General features: G+C 41.7%; 1 protein-coding gene across 2 annotated transcripts in view; it reads left to right on the forward strand.

The window, feature by feature from the left end:
* Positions 1-20,060, forward strand: part of TENM1 (teneurin transmembrane protein 1) — a 344,632-nt gene that overhangs the window by 231,010 nt on the left and 93,562 nt on the right. Inside the window, exons 12-14 of one of the 2 annotated variants that reach the window (XM_037408500.1) lie at positions 9,826-10,011; positions 11,133-11,156; positions 13,486-13,632. In XM_037408500.1, coding sequence (XP_037264397.1) covers positions 9,826-10,011; positions 11,133-11,156; positions 13,486-13,632 — 357 coding nt within the window. The remainder of the gene's footprint in view (positions 1-9,825; positions 10,012-11,132; positions 11,157-13,485; positions 13,633-20,060) is intronic. The other variant, XM_037408501.1, reaches the window with a different exon arrangement.

Here is a 20,060-nt window from a genome sequence, read left to right on the forward strand (position 1 = left end):
TAAATAAATCATTACTTCTTTACTGAATGCTACTAATCAAATTTGCTAATTAAATGATGGTGGAAAGCTTTATGCTCTGAGCAGAGCCTTAGTCAGTGTTAATAATGGTACTTCTGTGTATCATGAAAGATTTAGGTGAAGGTGTATCCTGGTCTACTCGGGCATTCTGGTGAACCTTTGCTAAAAATAAGTGTCTCAAAATCTTTTATTTTCTTTTGATGATCTTTTATTTTCTTTTGATGCTGTATTAGTTCAGGCTGTACCTGCGGCAGCTTTATTAAGTGTGCCTACTGAGCCATCTCTTTGACTGTTTCCTTCTTCCCTACAAAGCCATTTGGTTGCTCTCCATGTTTCTCATCGTTATCATAAGCCTCGCGCCTTTCCTATTTCTCATGGTCTGTCACTTGCTCAACAGGTTTCCCATTTTTCCTACACAACTGGCATCACAGCCAGCAGAGCTGTGGACTGCATTTTCTCCTCTGCAAGTGAACACAAAGGCATCGCTCCCATAGCTTTCATCTCACTCATTACTGCTCACGATAGATTGTTCTGGACTGCTTTCTTACTGGTCTCCTGATCAAATGAAATATTGAGCCAGGTAGACATTGCACGGTGTTTCCTTTTGTGGTTCTCGGTGTATTGTGAAGGATTTCGGAGCTTGTTAGTCAGGGTATGAATCTCCAGTGACAACTGTAATCTCGCTGCTTTACAACACGTACAACTTGAAATCAAACAGTGGAGACAAATTATAAAACAGGAACAAATTTGACAAGGAAACTCCACGTTTACTTGGGAAACACGGTTTTAAAAAATGTCCTGGTCAGAATACGGTGTGGTTCTCCTCACCCTTGTGTCAGACTAATCTTCCTTGCTGTTAGGTTACACTTTTGCTCATTTATTTTAAACATTTCCCACAAAGGCCTTGTCCGACCTGCCAACCTGTTTCATCTCTAAGAAAGAGACAGGTCCCACAGCTGAAGTCCCTTGTGTGGCAGGCACAGCACAATTCTGTTCTGCTTCACCCCAGCGCTGTGGCTGGGTAAACAGAGATATGCCCAGTGGCAAACAGGTAATCCTTTTCAGTGGTATCAATTTTCGGAGCTTTGGCTGCCTGAAATGAAATATCTGTTAGTATGTTTAGCATTATCAGTCCAGATTCATCAGGCTGTATTGATTAAATTTTTGCACTGTAAAAATACCATTTTGAACCACAGCAAAATCGATAAAGGGTGAGGGTTTTTTATATATACAAATTGGATTTGGATCAGGAAGAAAATATTCTTCATCAGATGAAAAATAAGTCGGGGAGGGAAGTGTGATACAAGATCTAAGAAGGGGGGGAAAGTTTCTCTGCCATTTCCCCCGCCTCTGCTGTGTTTGCCCTTTTGGACTGTTCTGTCTGTCCGCTGATTAATTTTCTACAGAAACAAATTTTCTAGCAAATTGAGGCTCCCGGTTTGGAAAAGAAACTTTAAAATAGGTGTAGCATTACCAGAAGTTAAGTTTTTTAAAAAAAATGCAATTACATTCATATATTTAGAGTTGCACAATGGTGTTAATGGCAGCCTTCCTACTTGAAGACAGAAGAGCTGTTTAGAGAGTACTTAATGCATCAGAAATAAGTACAATGAGATGGTGGTAGGTTTATTTCCAGAAAGAAATTAAAACCCATCATTAGATTGATGGTGAAATGTTCTGAGTAACAAACAGTTGAGGATATGGCATTTTAGTTCCAGTGGGTTTATTTTATGTGTTGCGGGCTGTGGTAAGAAGATAAAGGCAGTCGGATACCTGTGAGGCAACATGCCAGGAAGAGTTTCTGCGTGAAGCTTGCCATAGAAAGGTTTAAAATGAAACAGCATTTGGAGAATGGAGAAGTTTTGCCTTGGGTAGAAATAGTTAATCATTGTGCAGTAATTGTGTCTGAATGATCCCAAATAATAGTCCTGGCCAGGTGAAATGCGGATTGCCCGTGTTTTGCTCTGATGACACTGGCTATTCAGTAGTGCTTTTCTGCAACTCTTGTCTCCCTGAGGAAGACCCGACCTCCCGAAGTGCCTCGCTGCCTCCCGGTAGAACATCTCCTGCGATAATGCCGGCCCTACCGTGAAGAAGAGCGCCAGGATTGATCATAGCTTCACTTAGAGCGATTTCAGCTGTGCTGTTTTGCAGTTGCCAGTGAGACCACCCAAAAGCTTATTTAATGGAATCGCTAATTTGTTTCATAGCAAAACCAATAGGTCTAGTGAAGAGAAAACAGGGAACAGGTATCAGTCATGTACTCATGAGGGAAATGGGGTACTTAATGAGTCCAAATAGTAGAAGACATTGAGAAGACGCAAGAAAGGAATGCTTTTTAAGGAGCGTCTGTGTAATGCACAGAAAACTGTAAATGGTTGTAATATCCTATGAGCCTCTCTACCATCATTCAGAGCCAGGAACAAGGGTAAACACAATTTGTGGTAGGACCTGTTTTCTCCTTGAGAATTTTTTCAAAGTCATTTCGTCTTCTGCTTAACCTAGCTTTATATGCTCTCTACAGTCTCTTGCTTCATGACAGTGTCAGAAAGGATAAATATCAGTAGCTGAATAAATTTTAAGCATTCTAGTCTGATAACACACTGTAATAGAAAACTACTTCAGACACAGATGTCTGAAGTTGGGTGAGATGAATCTCATTCTTTGTGTCTTTTGTTGGGATGAGACACCAAGTCCCACTTTGTGCAAGAGCAGAATCTTTGGAAATTACTGTGGAAATTATTTTGAAGGTATATGTGAGATAAATCCAATGCGGTACTTTTGCAGCATTTGTGTAGTTAACATCAAAGTGTTGCCTTGAATTTATTCGCACAAATATAACAAACCGCTCAAATTCACAAATTGTTCTGGTACTCTGAGATGACCCTTAATATTTTTCTTTGTCAGGTATAAGCGTGTGATGCATGGAGAGAAGGACAAGAAGTATTGCAGTAAGAGAAACTTAGACTGAGAGAATATTTGTCTGTGATGATAGTCTGGTGGTAGTATGGATTACCTGGTCCTGTTGTAGGTTCTCTGTTGCTGGGAGCCTTTAAGGGATGCCAGGTATGATTGAATTTGAAACAAGGAAGAGTAGATGATCATGTGGAGTCCTTTGCAACTCCGTTTTCTATATATCTGCATTAAAATAAGTAAACTGGGCTATGCAGGTAGATACATGTCAGAACTGTGTGTTATTTTAGTATTCTGATAGTAGATAGTAGAGCAGTAGAGGTGGATGTTTTGTTTTGTTTGTTTTTAATTGCCAAATAGTTGTCAGTCATTTGTTAATGATCTATCCTATTGATTTCTTTTTGATTGCACCAACTTTTACAGAAAGTTCTATGGCATTTTCCCATCAAGTGTACCTGAGTGGTGCGAAGGGTGGGCAGGAGGTGTAGCAGTTTTGTTGAGGCACCTTTGCTGCCTCTTCCACCCAGGAACCTGATTCCTGTTTGCCAAAGGAAACACATTCACAAACCCTGGCAGCTGACAGCTGAAGACTTCAAAATTGTTTTGCAAACACTTCCACGTCCCTTTCAATTCCAGCTTGGGCTTGGAGAGCAGGTGCCACTGATTACTGGCACAGCCCATGCGGTGCTTCTGCACCGTCCCCCTACAAAACTGGCCCTGCCTCGAGGGTTTATTGGCAAAGGTGTGGCTGGCCAAGGATGTAAAACATTGCACACCTTACGGACACACGGTAACACTGTTGGAGAAGCCTAGATTAGCTGCAGTTATAACATCCAGATTGCCAAAGGAGTATATTTAAATGGGGAGAGTAATATAAGCTGTACCACAAAAATAGCATCTCTTCTAGTACAGATAGATAAAACTTGACATCTACATTAAACCTCTATAGCACTCTCTTAGGTAACCTTCTCTAGTGGGGACAACTTTCTGTTAGGTTTTACTGAAGAAAAAAAAAAAAAAAAAAGCTCAAGTGTTTTTGAAACTCCTAAAACTTTAGATTTTTGAACTTTTTTTGCAGTGTAAAAAATTATATTAATAAAATCAGTTGCTGAAAATGAAAGTTAGAATAGAGCTGTCTCCAGGACACAGCAGGAAGGTAATTTAAAAAGCTCAGGAACATTGTTGAAATTATCATGCAAGCTTATTAAATGCAATGTATATTTAAATTGAAAAAACTTCCTTTATTAGGCCTAGATAGGTGATTTTTTGCTGCCTCTAGCAGTTAAGCTTATTGGGTGAAAGTCAGGATAGATTAATTTCTAATCTTTATGGGAAACCACTTATTAAAAAATGGATAGCAGAATTATTAATATGAGACTTAAGGTTTGGACTGTCTGTGGAACAGGACCCACCGCTGAATGTGAAGAAAAGTAAAATGAAAGTGTTTTCATAGTATTTGACCACTTTTGTTTGCATACAGTTTTGTATTCTTAGCTTGATCTTCTAAGAGTTATTTCTGAAACGTGTCAAATTAACATTAAAATCTTCCTTTATCATTACAAATTATAAAATATTTAGCTTTAATTTCCCTTTTCATATCATACAAGTAGAAACTTATTATAAAACAGATTTGAAAGAACTTATTGTTGACTTAGGTAATTAAAAAGAAGAATGTGGAGTGAATTTTTAATGCTTTTTAGATTAGTTCAGCAATGATCAACCTATTTGTCTCCTTCTCAAGAATATGTACAAATAACGCTTCACAGCTCGCCTTTGCCTTCTTCAGAGAAGATTAATGAGCACTCAGAATTAAGGACATGTCAGTACAAATTCTATACTGAGTTGAACTGGTTTCAGTCTCCTGTTCATTAGTTGATTTAAGGCTGAGGACTCTGATTTTTAGATTTGATCAAGATGCCGTTTCATGAGAACCTGCAAGGAACTGGGGGGTCGGCTGAGGCCAGCACACAGCACCCGGTCGGTGCGTGCTGGCAGCGACCCTGCGCCGCGGAGCTGGTTTTCAATAAGGGAATTAACTTCCCAGCCCTTCGTTTAGAGAACCTTGGTTTGATTGCAACATGTACAGGTATGAAAACTGAAACAGGACCACGAATTACGGTGAATTAGGGTGACTCTTGGTTTAGGGGGAGCCTGTGCAATTCATGCCTGCTGAGGATCTGGTCCCTTAGCCACAGACCAGCCCGCAGCCTGCCACGCTTCACAGGATCTGCCTGGAGCTCAGGCAGGCAATGTCCCACTAAACAGTGACAAAGAGTGACAAAGAAGAGGTGGCTTTTATGTGAGCCTACAAACCAAAACGCCAAGGCAGCCGAGGGCCTTCATGAGTTGTATGTGTTGAACTGAACGTTGTGGGAACGGTTGACAATTAGTGTAACAGCATAACTAGAGGCTTGTGATGTAACATCCTCAAGTCGACTAAGCCAAACTGTACCTCTTGTCACCTGCCTCCCTTGTTACCTTACGTGTCACCTCCCCCTTGCTCTGGCCCTCTGCAGTCAGAGGATGGCACAGCTCGTGGCTCCCCAGCTGGACAGTCCCCATCCAAGCTGTGCACAGCCTCTCCTCCCTTGCACAGCCCATGTTGCTGCTTCGATATCTCAGTGGGCTGGTTAGCTCAGCAACTTTCAGGTGTATATTATATATATATATAACATATATGTATGTATAAAATAAAGCAAATAACGATCTGCCAGTTCCATGATCTGGGTCAGCTCAGTACCGTTTCAGACAGTAAGCTCCAGGGCAGGGACCACAGAGCCAGGAGATGGATGGAGAGGAGAGGGAGCAGAATAGCCGTTTCCATCGGAGCAGACATGCTTGGCTGTCTGAGCCACTGCACCCACAGGTCAAAGCCCTTGCCCCGCTGTGCTGGCTCCTTCCAGAGCACCTACTGCTTTTTGGGGTGCTTCTGAGTCCTGTAGAACCAACTGCTATGGAAGCAGGAAGATGCCCCATTGAGCAGAACAGTTGCGTGATGCCTGACTTACTGTCTGACTGCAGGGCTGCCTGAATTTTTACCACACCGGCTTTGTTTTGAAACTCTGCCTATTTCAAGTTATTGTTTTGTTTCCTGTTGCATTTGGTTACTGTCCCCTTGCTTGAATCTCCTGTTGCCTAGTCTGCTGTGGAAACCCATTCCCTTGATACAAACATAAATGCTAACGTGGCTCCCTGCTATGTTAGTATTTCTGGACTTGTTTATCGATGGGAGGAGCTAAGAAATTGTTTTACATTTGAAAACAGCACAACCTGCACTGATAATGCTTTTTTTAATCTTCGTTGTTTGAATTAGCTGTGGATTAAAGCTGCAGGTCCTACCACAGCATTAATAGGATGACATTGGGCTTGGTTTCCCTTGCTTTGCATGAGAAGTCTGGGGAGAATCTTGGATTTTCGTGGCAGAATGCATTATCGCCGTAAACAGCATTTCTGAAGCCTCAAATTAAATCACCGAAACAAATGTAAGTCTCAAAATTGGCCTCAGTGACCATGAAGTGTGAGCTGGCTGAGCAGCAGAGGAACGGCAGAGGTAACTGCAGAAGGTGTCGTCCAAACTAAGAAACCAGGTTTCATTACAGCTGGTACTTACAGAATTGGTTTTGATTTGGCTTAGTCGACTTGAGGATGTTACATCACAAGCCTCTAGTTATGCTGTTACACTAATTGTCAAAGAAGAGTTAGACTAAATATTGGGGGGGGGGGGGGGGAAATGCATTACTGGACGGAAAGGCAAGAGCTAGGTAAGATCATTCCTGCATTCCTTTGCCGGAACAGGTTTGACACACTCTTTTTTTGTAACATTTTTTAGTCAGTTACTGGTATCTGGCTACTGTGCCCTGACTTGTTGGCAGAAACAAGGTGTGAAAACTGAGTAACTGGGTGCAGGACAACTAACATAACATTTGCTGTGGCACAGAGCCAGTTTTGGTGCCAGAATTTGTGCCAGTGTGTTTTCTTTCCAAGACAGTGTGGCTTGGGATAGAGGAAGCCACTGTATTCCCATAGGTGAAAAATAAAGGAAAATTCATCTGGCTGTGTATGATCTTATGTGGGAAAATAAAATATAAAAAAAAAAAGGAGTCTTGTGAGTGAAAACTATATAGTGACTGGCCTAGGATATTTTTTGATGAGATAGGAAATCTTGTATCTCCACTTCATTAATCTGATTGAATTTAGGAACTTAAATAGCATTTAAACTTTTTATTTCTTGTGTGAGCCATAGCGAAAACAATGGAAAACTTCAAACATTTTAAGATCCATTTAATTTGGGGGTTGTAAAATAGGAATATGTGCAAGATCTATTTCCCGGTGGTAGGGATGTGCCTACATTGCCTTCGGCTCCGTGCTGCTATTGCTTTAGTTTGCTTGGAGGATGAGTTTGTCGTGATTAGCCTCTGCTGGGTGGGCAGGCAGAGGTGGGGCAGGCGTGCATGCCATGCGTGGGGATGTGTTCAAGGGTATCCACATGGTGCTTTGATTTATTTTTAGATAGAGAAGTGGTAGGAGCCGCTGACAGGATCAGGAGGTTGGTGTGCTGCCTTGTTTCCCCGCTTCAGCCGTTCCAGCCTACATGGCCACTTCTGTTATGTTGCTGCCTACGATATTCTCTGAAGTTTTGGCATCGGTCGAACTAAGCCAGTCCCACGACTGCAAAAAACTATGTAGCAGACACTCAATCCAGAAGGGTCAAAAAAAAAACCATCTACTGCACTTAGCCCAGCATAGTGTAAACTACATAATATTCCTTAAAATCCTCTTAACAATCTTTGCCACTTACAGTAAAATACCAAAAGCAATAATTATAATGAACTAAAGGGAGATCAGGAGAGATCAAAGCCATCCCTCTAGCAACCTAAATCCTTGAAAGCAGCAGGTAATTTGTTAGATTTAATTCTCAGGATTTAGCCCATGCCCCAGGCTATAAAGACAGGTTAAAATAATGCCAGTGGTCCTCTGCCGGTCTGGCCTGGGGGTGATTCTTTGTGATCCCAGGTCTGGTGGGATCAGTTTATTTCCTAGTCACGGAAGCATGTATTTGGATGACTTCAGTGCCAGTGAAATAACGGAGCGAGTCCCCCCTGTAGTCCTCTGAGCGGTCTCAGGTTTCCAAGAAGAAAACAAGTAACAAAACAACGAAGCCGAGCTGAATTATGCAGCAAGGGGGAAGAAATCCTTCCCGGTACACGCAGGCAGGCAGTCCAAGGCATGAAGCGTTAGACAGATATGTGATCAGCAGGCAGCAATCAAGTCCTTCCAAGGGATAATGCCCCAGGCTCAGCACGGGTTTTCCTTTGAATATAGCCGAGTAGTCTCTCTCCGTGTCCTGTGTACTCTTCTGCAGGAATATCAACACATAACTGTGTGTGTCTTGTACTCCAGCATAACACAAGTCCTTGTCGAAATAGTACAATTAATGTTTTTTTTTTATTTTTTTATATTATTTCTTTTAATTCCTCAGGACAGTACTTCCCAACTACTTGATTTTATCTTAGGTTCCTTACCCTGCCTTCTGCTTCTGAAGGTGATTCTGTGTTGGACCATGCTCTTCCAGTTTGTCACTCACCGATTTAACTCAAGACAGAGCCCGGCACGTCTGCAGTGGCACCGTGCAGTTCCCTTTCTGTACTGCTTTTCTCTCTGCATTAAAATGTCTGGAATTTATAAGATTTCAATTTAAACTTTAAAAACTTTGCTTGGTATATACAGTGACAGCATTTGTCACTACAAATGCTTTTAAGAATGTTTATATACAAGTGTTCCAAGATATAAATTATCATTGTTTAAAATCTGTCAAGGGAAGAATCTTGCCACAACTAAATATGTAACACTGACATTTGGAATCAGAGCAGACATGATTATTTGGCTCACGCTTGTAGTGCTATCAGCTGCTTTCTGAGAGGAAGGAGGAGGAAACATTTCTGTGGCAGGTTAATTGCAGAATAACAAGCAAATTCTGTCTCTTGACACTAATTATTCTAAATAAATTCAAACTACATGGAACCTTTTTATAACAAAGCCATTCTTTTCACAGAACAACTTTAGTCTAAGTGGAAGTAGAATTGCAATTGGCATATTGTGATGTATTGCAACAATTCAGGACTTTCATTCCACTTGACAGCAAGTGGTGTTCTACAATGCCCAGGTAGAGAAATTCTTCTGAGTGCAATGAAAGAGGTACTGCTGTCTTCCTGAAACAGCTTTTCTGGTTTCTTAGCAGTTGGCTCATGAAAATCAGGAAGGAAAACAAGTTTTAATTCTTGAAAGCCATTTTTGCGCTAGGCAGATCTGCATGGCCTGTAAGCCAGGTGATGCTGTATACGGTCATCAGAGTGGGGTGCTTGCTCTTCTTCTTTCCCACTGTTACCTTTCTGGTGGCTGTTCTTAATGTAAGTGAAGGCCGTTTTGCCATCACTACAAACACCTGAATATCTCAAAGGCTGTTTTCTTATGTGTATTTAATGTGCCACTTTAGCCTTTAATTCAGCTCCCTTGCAATATTTTATGATAGATTTCAGAACCGCACTGGTAGGACCCGGGAACGGACATGGCGTGCTATTATTAAAAGCCTCAGCTGAAATCGGTCAAAAGATAAAGACTTCTGCATGTCATTGCTTGTCTGTTTTAGACCCATTGCCCTACCATATGCAAAGCCACCATTTGCAGTCCCCACCCCAACCAAATAAATGGTCTTGCAAGTAACTGCTAAAGAAGGAGGCAGCCACACTGGCTGAGGTCTGTACCGGGGGATGAAATCTCGTATTCGATCCAGCTGATGAGTGATATTAATATAAAGTGATTACGTTTGGTATCAGTGCAAAGTCTGCTTGAAGTCTGGAACTGCTGTTTGTTACGTGTTTCTGTAATTCCACGCAGAGCTATGTACCCTGGACTGCGGGAGCCACGGTGTCTGTTCCAGAGGGATATGCCAGTGTGAAGAGGGCTGGGTGGGACCAACCTGTGAAGAGCGTACCTGCCACTCTCACTGTGCTGAACACGGCCAGTGCAAGGACGGGAAGTGTGAGTGCAGCCCTGGATGGGAAGGGGACCACTGCACCATCGGTAAGCGGGGTTTGTACCTTGAGAAGTAAAACACATCAGGTCTTAACCAGTTATACAAAGATGTGCCGTAGGCATAAGTCTGACTGAGGCCGTTTTGGAAAAAGAGACCCGGAGTCAGGGCAAGTGTAAAAAGGTGCCTCTGCACGGATGGTGCACTCTGCTTGTCCCGCAGAATAGCAGCTCAGAGCAGCTTTCTCTTCATAGGAAATAACATTGCTGAATTAATTTTCTAAAAAAGCACAAAAACACACAAAAGAAAGCTATCGCAGTCCTAACATACCTTTGGGTTGCGTTCATGTGTGAACTTTGGGTCAGGAAGAAAAAAAAATGTTTAAGAAATACAAGGTGGGAGGGAATGAAGCTATTATTCAGCTCAAGTAATTCTTGCTTTAAATCTCTTACCTTCATGTCTGAGGATTTACATATTTTACTTATTACTAGAGGCGCTGTTTCTATAGCTGGCTTCTAACAATATTCCCAACAAGGTAAAGCTTTCAGATCTTTTTAGAAGTCATTACTCTACTATACAAATGCAATAGTTATATTTTTAATGAAATACCACAGCTTTTTTTAAAGTCTAATAGTGTTTCTCCCTAAAATGTCCCAAAGCAAGATTATTCATAAACATTTTAATTGTTTGTAATAGCAGGGTATCTAATTTTTAGAGGCAAGCAGCATAAGCTCTCATACTTGCTTCGTGAAAAAACGTAGACTGCTTTATCTTAATCATTTTAAGATAATTCTTTCATTGACGTTAGAATTCAATAAATCCAATTTGCTAAATCAAGAATTAGGTTTGTGAAGGGGGAACGGCCTGATTTTCTAAACATAAAGCAAATCCAGAAAAGGACCAAAATAATGAAGATAAATAGAGCTGTTCTTCAAATGGTGGGCACTGCCAGGCATGACCCAAGCTGTCCTCTGCATGCTTGTCATCAAATGGAGAGCAATCACACGCACAGTGTGTTTTGCTCGCAGTAGCAGGAATAGATGTGACTGCAGTAAGAGAGAGACACTTTATATCTAGCCAACAGGTGGCAAGCCACGAGCAAACGGTGGCTGTATTTTCATTTGGGTACAGAAGTTCAATCCATCTCAGTTTTGTTCTTTTCTTTTTTAAGCTCACTACTTAGATGCTGTTCAAGGTAAGTTTTTCGTATCAGCACTGCGAAAAAATGATGAAAAGATACAAAAGTATTGGGAATGGGACGGTTTGTGTAACTGTTTGGTCTAAGCTCTGTGCTGCTAAGTTGCCAGAACAGAGAAAACATTTGTTTATGGAGATATAGATATGTGGAGATTCATATAAACATACAGAGAGAGGTTTACAGAAGAAAGTGCAGTTTTTAACAAATAATGTGCTCAACTCATTTGGAGAGTCATAGCAATGTAAGCATGTTTTCTGCGGCCATCTGATGTGCTATGTTAGGCAAATCAGTTTTTTGCTCTGGCTTAGCATTCCAAAGTAAGGACAGAGCTGAGGACTTGCTCAAAAAAATCTGTGTTGATCCTGTCTTCCGTAAGAACAAAAAAATGTTGGGTTTTTTTTTTTTTAACATTTGTGCTTGAAGCAAGTTTCTTTTGATAGAGAAGCACACTTTCTTAAAAGCTGTCTATGCTAGATGTGATATGGTTCTCCTCAAATCATTTGATACAAGAGTTACGTTTTATGTTGTGTTGTGTATGGTGCTGCTCATTTCATTTGCGTGCCTGGCCGCAGGTCCTGCTTATTCATGTCAGTGCAAGTTCCTTCCCCGCATTTGACAGCAGTCCCTCTGTCCTCACCGTGCCGTGCAGAGCAGTGATGCGCATTGCTCCTTGCAAAAGTGCTGCTAGCTGAAATACCAAACTCTAACCAGTATTCCAGAAAGACCTGGGTGTTTACTTTGTATTTGTTATTTCTTCAGAATTAGATGATAATAAAATCATGTAGACATTCATTACAATTCTAGTCTTAGAGGACAACCGCAGACAGCAGCAAAATATGATCATATACAAGAAATGAACGAACTCAGCAGCACAGTGACTTGATGTGGAAAAACACCCCCGTTACCCAGAACAGCGCTCTCACGCTGCCCTTTTCCCCAGCAGCTGAAAGAGGCAAATAATTGGCTTTTATATTGTATCTGGTGGTTGCCAACCTCATGCTACTTTAAAGCAGCAACTTCCAGAATTCCGGTGTGTGAAAACGGTGCTGCCCGTCTCCAGCTCTGCCAAGCAAGAGGGTCAGATCCGCCAGTGCCCCTGTTTGCAGATGTTTTGATAAGCTGCGCCGAGGGTGAGAAGGAGAGGGATGATGAGTCTAGTGTGAAGTCCCCAGGAAACGTGCTGCATGCCGGGCTGTAAGTCACAACCTGACAGAGCAGTCGTACAGATTCTCTGACTCTCTGGTCAGCTCCTCCAAAGTCCATTTGGAGCATCTTGGGGCCACCAAACATACACAGACTGAGGCCTCTTCTTTCTCCCTCAAAAAAACCTTGTCTCTAACACGTAAGCGTTGATGCTCACTACCAAGTACAGAACAGCTCCCAGCTCCTCTGCGTCCCTGCTGGCAAAAAGAAAGGAGCCCTCTTAGAAGGGATGCCACTTGTGCTGTTAAGCTTATTGCTGAGCTTTATCCATTGTCCTTTGGCTCCATGTGTGACATGGCGAGGATTTGACAAATGTCTGAGCTGGCACTAAACTAGGCAAGCAGATGGACACGAGTGTACCCATCCAAGAGACAATTCCTCTCACTTGTATAGGCAAGAGACCTAGCTGAGAACGTCCTAATTACTATTGATTCAGAGCTTACAAGTATGTAATCCAAAGGATGCTACAGTCATTGTTTCAGTTTTGATCTCGAATCAGAGCCACTCAAGGGCAAGTGTTTGTCATATTTGAATTGGCTGTAATGGGAAGGAAGTGGAACTGGACGTTGGAAGGGAATGCTCCCTCGTTTGCCTTTTGTGGAAAGAGTTGGACTCCAACTTAAATCAAATTCGCTTTTTCTCAGTCAGCTGAGTATTTATGAACAGAATAAAAAGGTCCCTGCAATCTGTAGGATTATGTCCATAAATGCCAATTTGTCATTTAAACGTTTTCCATGTCTGTCTTTGATATAAACATTGATTATGTGTATACCTTCCTTTGTGATCTACAACTTATTCAATAAGTAGAGAAAGAGCTGGACACAGCAGACTGTTAAATATCTTCTTGTAAGTTTGCTCACTTTTTTCCTGCACACAAAATGTTACACACAAAAAAATCCTCGTTCCTCATTGAGAAATGACTTTTGGGCAAGCAAAGGGAGGGACCAGGCTGGGGATTTTTTTATATTTGGGCAAAAATATAAATGACTTGCAAGGGACCTGTGACCATTTAAAGACAGCAAGTATAATGCTACATGAAAGAATGTTAAAGAATAATTACAACTGTAAAAGAAGAGAAGAAAACTCCTCCATGAAGGCTTCTTTTTTACATTTTCTTTTCTAGATGGCTGCCCAGGTCTGTGTTACGGAAATGGGAGGTGCACTCTCGATCAGAATGGATGGCACTGTGTTTGTCAAGTGGGCTGGAGTGGCTCAGGATGTAACATTGTCATGGAAATGGTGTGTGGAGATAACCTGGACAATGATGGAGGTACGATACATAATTCATGTCTCCGTGTTTATTTGTCACATACCTGATTGCCATTTGAGTCTATAGTTTTGGTGTATGTTTTTTCTTTTTATCGCAGATTGTCAATGTTTGTCTGTTTGCTCAAGACAGTTGTTCCACTGACTTCATCTGAAGCAGTGCAGTGAGGGAACAGACCCTTGTGCTAGACGTTATTCAAGGCAGAAATTATGTATGTGCCATGCCTATCATTCCAGTACTTGAATTTTTTCATTAAAAAAAAAGTACAAACCCAAACAAAAACAACAAAAAAAAAGGTGTGGCAAGTAATTTCTTCTATCGCCTTTCCACTCTACCTCATAACTGTCATCTATTTCAGAAAAGACAGCTGATGGATACCCAAATTAAAAAAACTCTGTGCCTGTCAAAATGTATCCAGAGTTGAGTTTTATCTTAACATTAAATGAATACATTTGCAAGTGTAAAGCATGCTTTTAGAGACACTTTTTTAACATTAATCTCTTTCTCAATGTTTCCACTGAGACGAAGCGCAGTTCTTGCAGTTGTCTGGACCTACATTTGAACAATTGTTGAGTAAGCTGGTGGAGAAAGTATGTAGAAGTAGTTGTTGAAAGTACCACAAACTGCTAAAATAATCCTTCTAAAATAATCCTGTACTAAAATAATCATTCATTTTTTTCCACCAGTTGAACCAGGTCCTTCAGCGCTAGGTGCTCCCAACCTCAGACCTCTGTAGTCTTGATTCCTTCTAAAACTGTCTAGGTTTGGGGTTTGCTCGGAAAAAAACAGTTCTTTTGTAAATTAATCTCTGCCTCGTTTCCAGCAGTTCATCCTAATACACGAACTAGTGCGTTTTTTTCAAGAAAACCATCCAGGTTCTATTTCAAACTTACCACTGGCAGAAAAGCCACAACATTGCTCTCTGATTTTTCTGGGAGTTAATTATTTTCCCTGTCTATTTTAGGAATACTCATTTACTGGGTAGTCAAGAAGGACTGTTGCTGTCCTTTCCTTTACTTACTACCATCTCGCACAGTGTGCTTTCCCCCACACTCGGAGCTGACAGCTTTCTCATTCAGACTGTGAATACACCTGCCCCAAGCACAGATACTTTTTTTTCCCCTTAGATTGTACACTGAGTTGTATCGAAATATCTATTATCTTACTGTGTCGCACTTACAGACCATTTCAGTGTCTTGGGTGAGATCTCATACCCCACTGTGGTGTCAAACCTTAGTATACCGATTGTCTGTTTTGTTCTAGGTCATTGATAAATTAAGCTTGATTTGGGGCCAAGAACTGAGGTCATGGTGGGACCTCAATAGAAACATTCTGACTCAGTGATGATTCCTCATTTACAGATATATTTTGAGACCTTCTGATTTTGTATCCTGTGGGCTCTAAGACCATGCTGTCCTTTGGCAAAGGCTTCCTCTGAACCCCTTTCAAAATCACCTTATTCCTCTTTCGTCCTTCCTTTTCCACCTTCTTTCCAAGACGTCTAACAACCACCTCTCTGCACACTCTCTCTGCTCTTCTGCACTGGTGTGTATCCCTCTCACACAGGGTCCCACAGCTGGCATCGCTGCCCCCCGTGTGCTCTCCCATCTGTCTGGCGCTCTCCCCTGCTGTCCGAGCCACTGACTCACTCGCCTGCACTCTTAAATCTGTCCACAAACCCCCTGTTTAGCCTGTAATGTATGTAAAGCATTTTCTGATACACTCTGTGAACTGGCTCTGTGTAAACTGCCCTGTATTGTGATTTTAGGTGCTTTATATTCTGCAGTAACAGTGAGTTATTGAAAGAGCTGGCAGTTTTAACTCTAAATCTCCTTGAATTTGTCAGTTTAAGGCAGACACTTAACATCATTTCACTGCAGGTTTTAAAAGTAATTTTCTTTTTCCTTTTTAATGGCAACATAACATGGACCAGGACAGCTCTGTTGACATTACAATTAGAGATAAGTGCAGAGAGAAATATTTAATTAATCTGACGACTACAGATGGGCTAAGTGTAATTATGTTTCCTTCACAATCAATTTTATATAAGAAAAGAAAATTATGGCTACATATTAAAACCACTTCTCTTTATACATTAAGTTCATAGGACCTGATCTGGCATAAGCATAAATTAGAAAAATTCCCCTAAAGTCGTGGAGTCATACCAATGTTACATTAATGTGAAATCAGAAGCTGATTCCTAGTGTTTCAGGGTTTGTAGACATACACAACAGGAAAAAAAGAAATTAGGAAGAAGACATGACGCTACCTGTTCAGTCCCATGTGCTGCGAGGCTGTGCCTTAGAGGATGAGAATATTACGGTGGCATAATGAGTTACCATCCATCAAGCTAAGTAACTGGATTAGGTTCATAAAGGTGGAACTATTAATGTTTTTGCCTGCAGTTGCGGTGAGTTAAGAGCATGTACTCAGCGGAGTTACAGAAACTCACCCGGCAAGTAGTGACTTCCTAAGCCATTAGGATGCGATCACCTTCAGTCAGTGACACAGAGCCCAGGGGACTGAGCTCCAGGCCCTAGCAAAGGTCTTATTCATTCCAGTTGGGTTTAAATCAAACATTTGTATTTCAGTCCTTAGGAAGTGTTTTGTGCTTCAAGTTCATCAGGAGGAAGTCATAACCAAAGAACAAAGCTGTAGTAAGGCTGGACAATTATTATGTCAAGCAAACTAATTTCAAGAGTTAGGCAGAGTGATAATTTTGTGTGGTTTCCAGTTGATTTATTATATGGTACTTTCACAGACTGAAAAACTGATATTATTACTATATAAAAATACTTTCAAATACATGGTAGAAAAAGCATGTTAGAAAATGAAGTATTTTATCAGTTCCAGCTGTAGGGATCAAATAATGTTGGGGGGGGGGTTATTTTTTTTTGGCATGAGTAATGTAATTACAAAAAAATGTAAATTTGGCAAATTTACTTGGCATGAGGAAGTGTTAATGTTATTGTTTGGTCCGTAGTAACAGCACAAAAGCTTTGGGAGGGAGGAAGTCTCAGATTTTTTGGGGACGTGTTAGTGTGAAGGTGAGCCACGTGCGTTTCCACAGGTGCCCCGGTTCTGCAGGAGCTGAAGCACTGATGCGGTGGTCTGACCCCAGCAGCAGCTAAACACCATGCGGCCGCTCACCCCCTCCCCGCCACTTGGTGGGATGGGGAGGGGAATCGGGAAATGGTCAAACTTGTGGGTTGAGAAAAAAAATTGAATAATTGAAATAAAGTAAAATATAGTAATAATAATTGTCATGAAAAGGGAGATAACAAGACGAGAGAGAAAGAAAAACTCAGGGGAAAAAGCCAAACAAGTGGTGCACAATATAGCTTAGCACCTGCTGAGCGGTGCCCCCCGCAGTTTATATACTGAGCATGGCATTCTGTGGTATGGAATATCCCTTTGGTCAGCTGTCCTGGCTGTGTCCCCTCCCAGCTTCTTCTGCCCCCACCTTTCTCGCTGGCAGGGCCTGAGAAACTGCAAACTCCATGACTTGGTGTAAGCATTACCTAGCCATGACTAAAACCATCGGTGCGTTATCAACATTATTCTTATCCTAATTCCAAACCACAGCACTATGCCAGCTACTAGGAAGAAAATGAACTCTATTCCCAGCCAAAACTAGGACAACCGAGTTCCCCATCGGGACAGCTATCTCTTTAGCAAGGTTAAACATGCAAAAATACTTTCTTGAGCAGGAAGGCTACTATTTCTTTTAAAGCTCCATTAGTATACGCTGTACTTGTGCGCTGGCTGTACGATAACTGCCTTGCCCATTCCATTTCATAACTCTCTGTTAGCTTTTTCCTGCTTGCAGACTTAAGGGCATGTTTACCTGTTCAAATATCACTACAAATATCATTGAAAAGGTCTTAGCATTATAACAGATGCATGACGGCATGGTTTGCACTTGCTCTTGCGGAGTGCATCTGCAGTCTGTTAGCCGTGTGATGTCCGTTAAATAATGCCAAGAAGTCAAGCAGGTGTCCTTTGCAGCAGGGCCTTTCCCTCACCGTGGCTTGCTTCCGCATCACATTGTTCCCCATTTCTCATTCTCCTTTCATTGTCATGACTGATGTGATTTCATTTTCAGTTTATAAAATGACCATTCAGCTCATCTGAGCAGGTCATTTTCTCTTGTCCTGCCATTACTTTAGACTCATTTGGAAGCTTCAGTAGCTCCAGGAGACTGCCTGAAAGCTCTGCCAGGGCGAGTGCCTGCATCCCGGCACAGGGAGGCAGAGCCTGGGATGTGCAGGCACTGGGCACCAGCTCGCAGGTCACCCCCCACCCTGCCAAGCTGCAGGTTACCCGCTATCCTGACATCTATGTCAGGTCTTCATCTTAAGCTGGAAGTTGCAGCCTGTCACTCACGCCCATTTCTTTGTCGCGGATCTCTCTTCAGTTTGCCCGGATCTCTTGTCATCGTTTTCTTTTTCTTTCGTGAATCAATCCTGACTGTTTGTTTTTAAGGAAAATACTATTTACTACAAGCTTTGAATTCTCTTCTAAATACCCCTTCAGTCACTTCAGACAGTTATTGTAGCTTTCTCCAAGCTTTCCCAAGCACAAAAAAATATATGACTCAGCATAGCCTTGGGCTGATAACCAGCGCTGCTAAAATATTGATGTATTTCTGACCCATCCATTGGCATTTTAATAACCTATCCATCACAGAGATATTGAGTCCATATATAAGTAATATGCTATTATTACACAATATAAATAATACTGATGGGAATGGCTTTCATTGTTGCTGAGCAGCGAGGGCTCCCCGGGGATACTTAGAGTTTCTGAAAAACCCTGATCTATTTGCATTCTCCTGCATGTGGAAGGCCAGACACCACCGGTACTCACTGGGTAGGACACTCTGCAGCCTTCCCACAGGCACACTGGTGGGTTTCCAGTGTCCTTACACAGTTCCTAGTTAACAACCTCAGTGCCTGCTGCATGCCTTGTGTTCCAGCTGAAATCTGCGGAGCGGTCTGGGTAAATGCATACAAATAAGCATCAGAGACTCGTGATGGTTGCTGCTGCTCAGTCCCTTCTGAAGTTACTCTTTGATTCAGTTTGCTCAGATTCCTGGCAACCCTAATTGGACTTAACTGAGCCTGTGGTGAAACAAGTTGGCACAGGCATTGTTTAATGCTTGTTTGAAAACTGTAAAAGAAAGCAAGCACGGATAAGTTGAAGGCTCCTGCGGATATTTTATTATTATTATTTTCACAAACAACAATAGTTTTGAACCGTTGATCATGCAAGTGCACCGACAATTTCAAATCCTTCAAGTGCTGGGAGTCATGGTGTTGAGGTTTTGTAGGTTGTACTGCATAAGGAGTTCAGAGAACAAAATCTGCTTACTGCAAGGGGAAACTTTAAGCCTATTTTTCACTTTCTATGAAAACATTCTGGCCGCAGTTCTTACAGCTCCGTTGCTGGCTGGCGCTCACCAGGATCAGTGCACCGGGAGTGGGAGAGCGCTTACACACGCACCTCTGGGTTGCTCTGCAGCAATGAAAATGAAGGTCATTTATCACTTATACTTAGTATATTGCTTAGAGTTGGATTTGATTTTCTTGGCTGAGCAAGTACCTGTGTTAGTGTGTGTGTTTGTGAGCATTCCTGAGTACCTGTGGGTGCAGGCACCATGGAAGCATGTACACCGCTCCTTGTAATATATCTGGGTTTGGCATTAACCATAAAATTTCAAACCCATTGTAGTTAACGTTAGTAGCGTCTTCTCCATGTGTGACAAAAGCTTGAAGGGGTGAGAACCCTGCTCTTTTACTGAATTTAAAACCAGAAGAATAGCAATTTTAAGTATTGTTGTTGACTATTTGTGTTTTGCTTGCCAGAACCTAATGATAGCGGATGGTTGATTAAAATAACTAACCCAGTAACATGGGAGGTAGAGTCTGATTGAATCTGTCATTTTCATAGCCAGTTAATAAAGCATCCTAGTGGTTTAGTAGAAAAGGAACCACTGTGAAAGTTATTGCATGCTGCACTGGTGAGCTGGGGAAGCCACCACTGCCAAAATTAGCAGTGTTTTGTTCTTTGCTTTCCTCACCAGTGACCTTACCCAGTGCCTCTGGAATGTCCTCAGGTGTTCTGCTAGCTGGACACTTTGTACTAATTGTGAACACTGATCCATTTTCAGCAGCATGAGTTATTGTGATGTTCCCATATTTGCCACCATGTATTGTAAGTAGTTTTAAGAGTAGCTGAGAAGACTAGAAAAGCCAAGATGTGAAAAGTAGATGGCACAGGGCTGTTCATATCAGGCCCAAAAGATGTGACTTCTTCCATACTCTTGCTGTTAGCTTAGAGCTGACCAAATGCGTTTTTCTTTTCCCGCTGCTACTTCCTTTTATTGAGGATTTAATATATATATTATGCAGCGTGTGGAAAGCTCAAAT

Source organism: Falco rusticolus, chromosome 14 (assembly GCF_015220075.1).
Source record: "Falco rusticolus isolate bFalRus1 chromosome 14, bFalRus1.pri, whole genome shotgun sequence".
Lineage (NCBI taxonomy): Eukaryota > Metazoa > Chordata > Aves > Falconiformes > Falconidae > Falco > Falco rusticolus.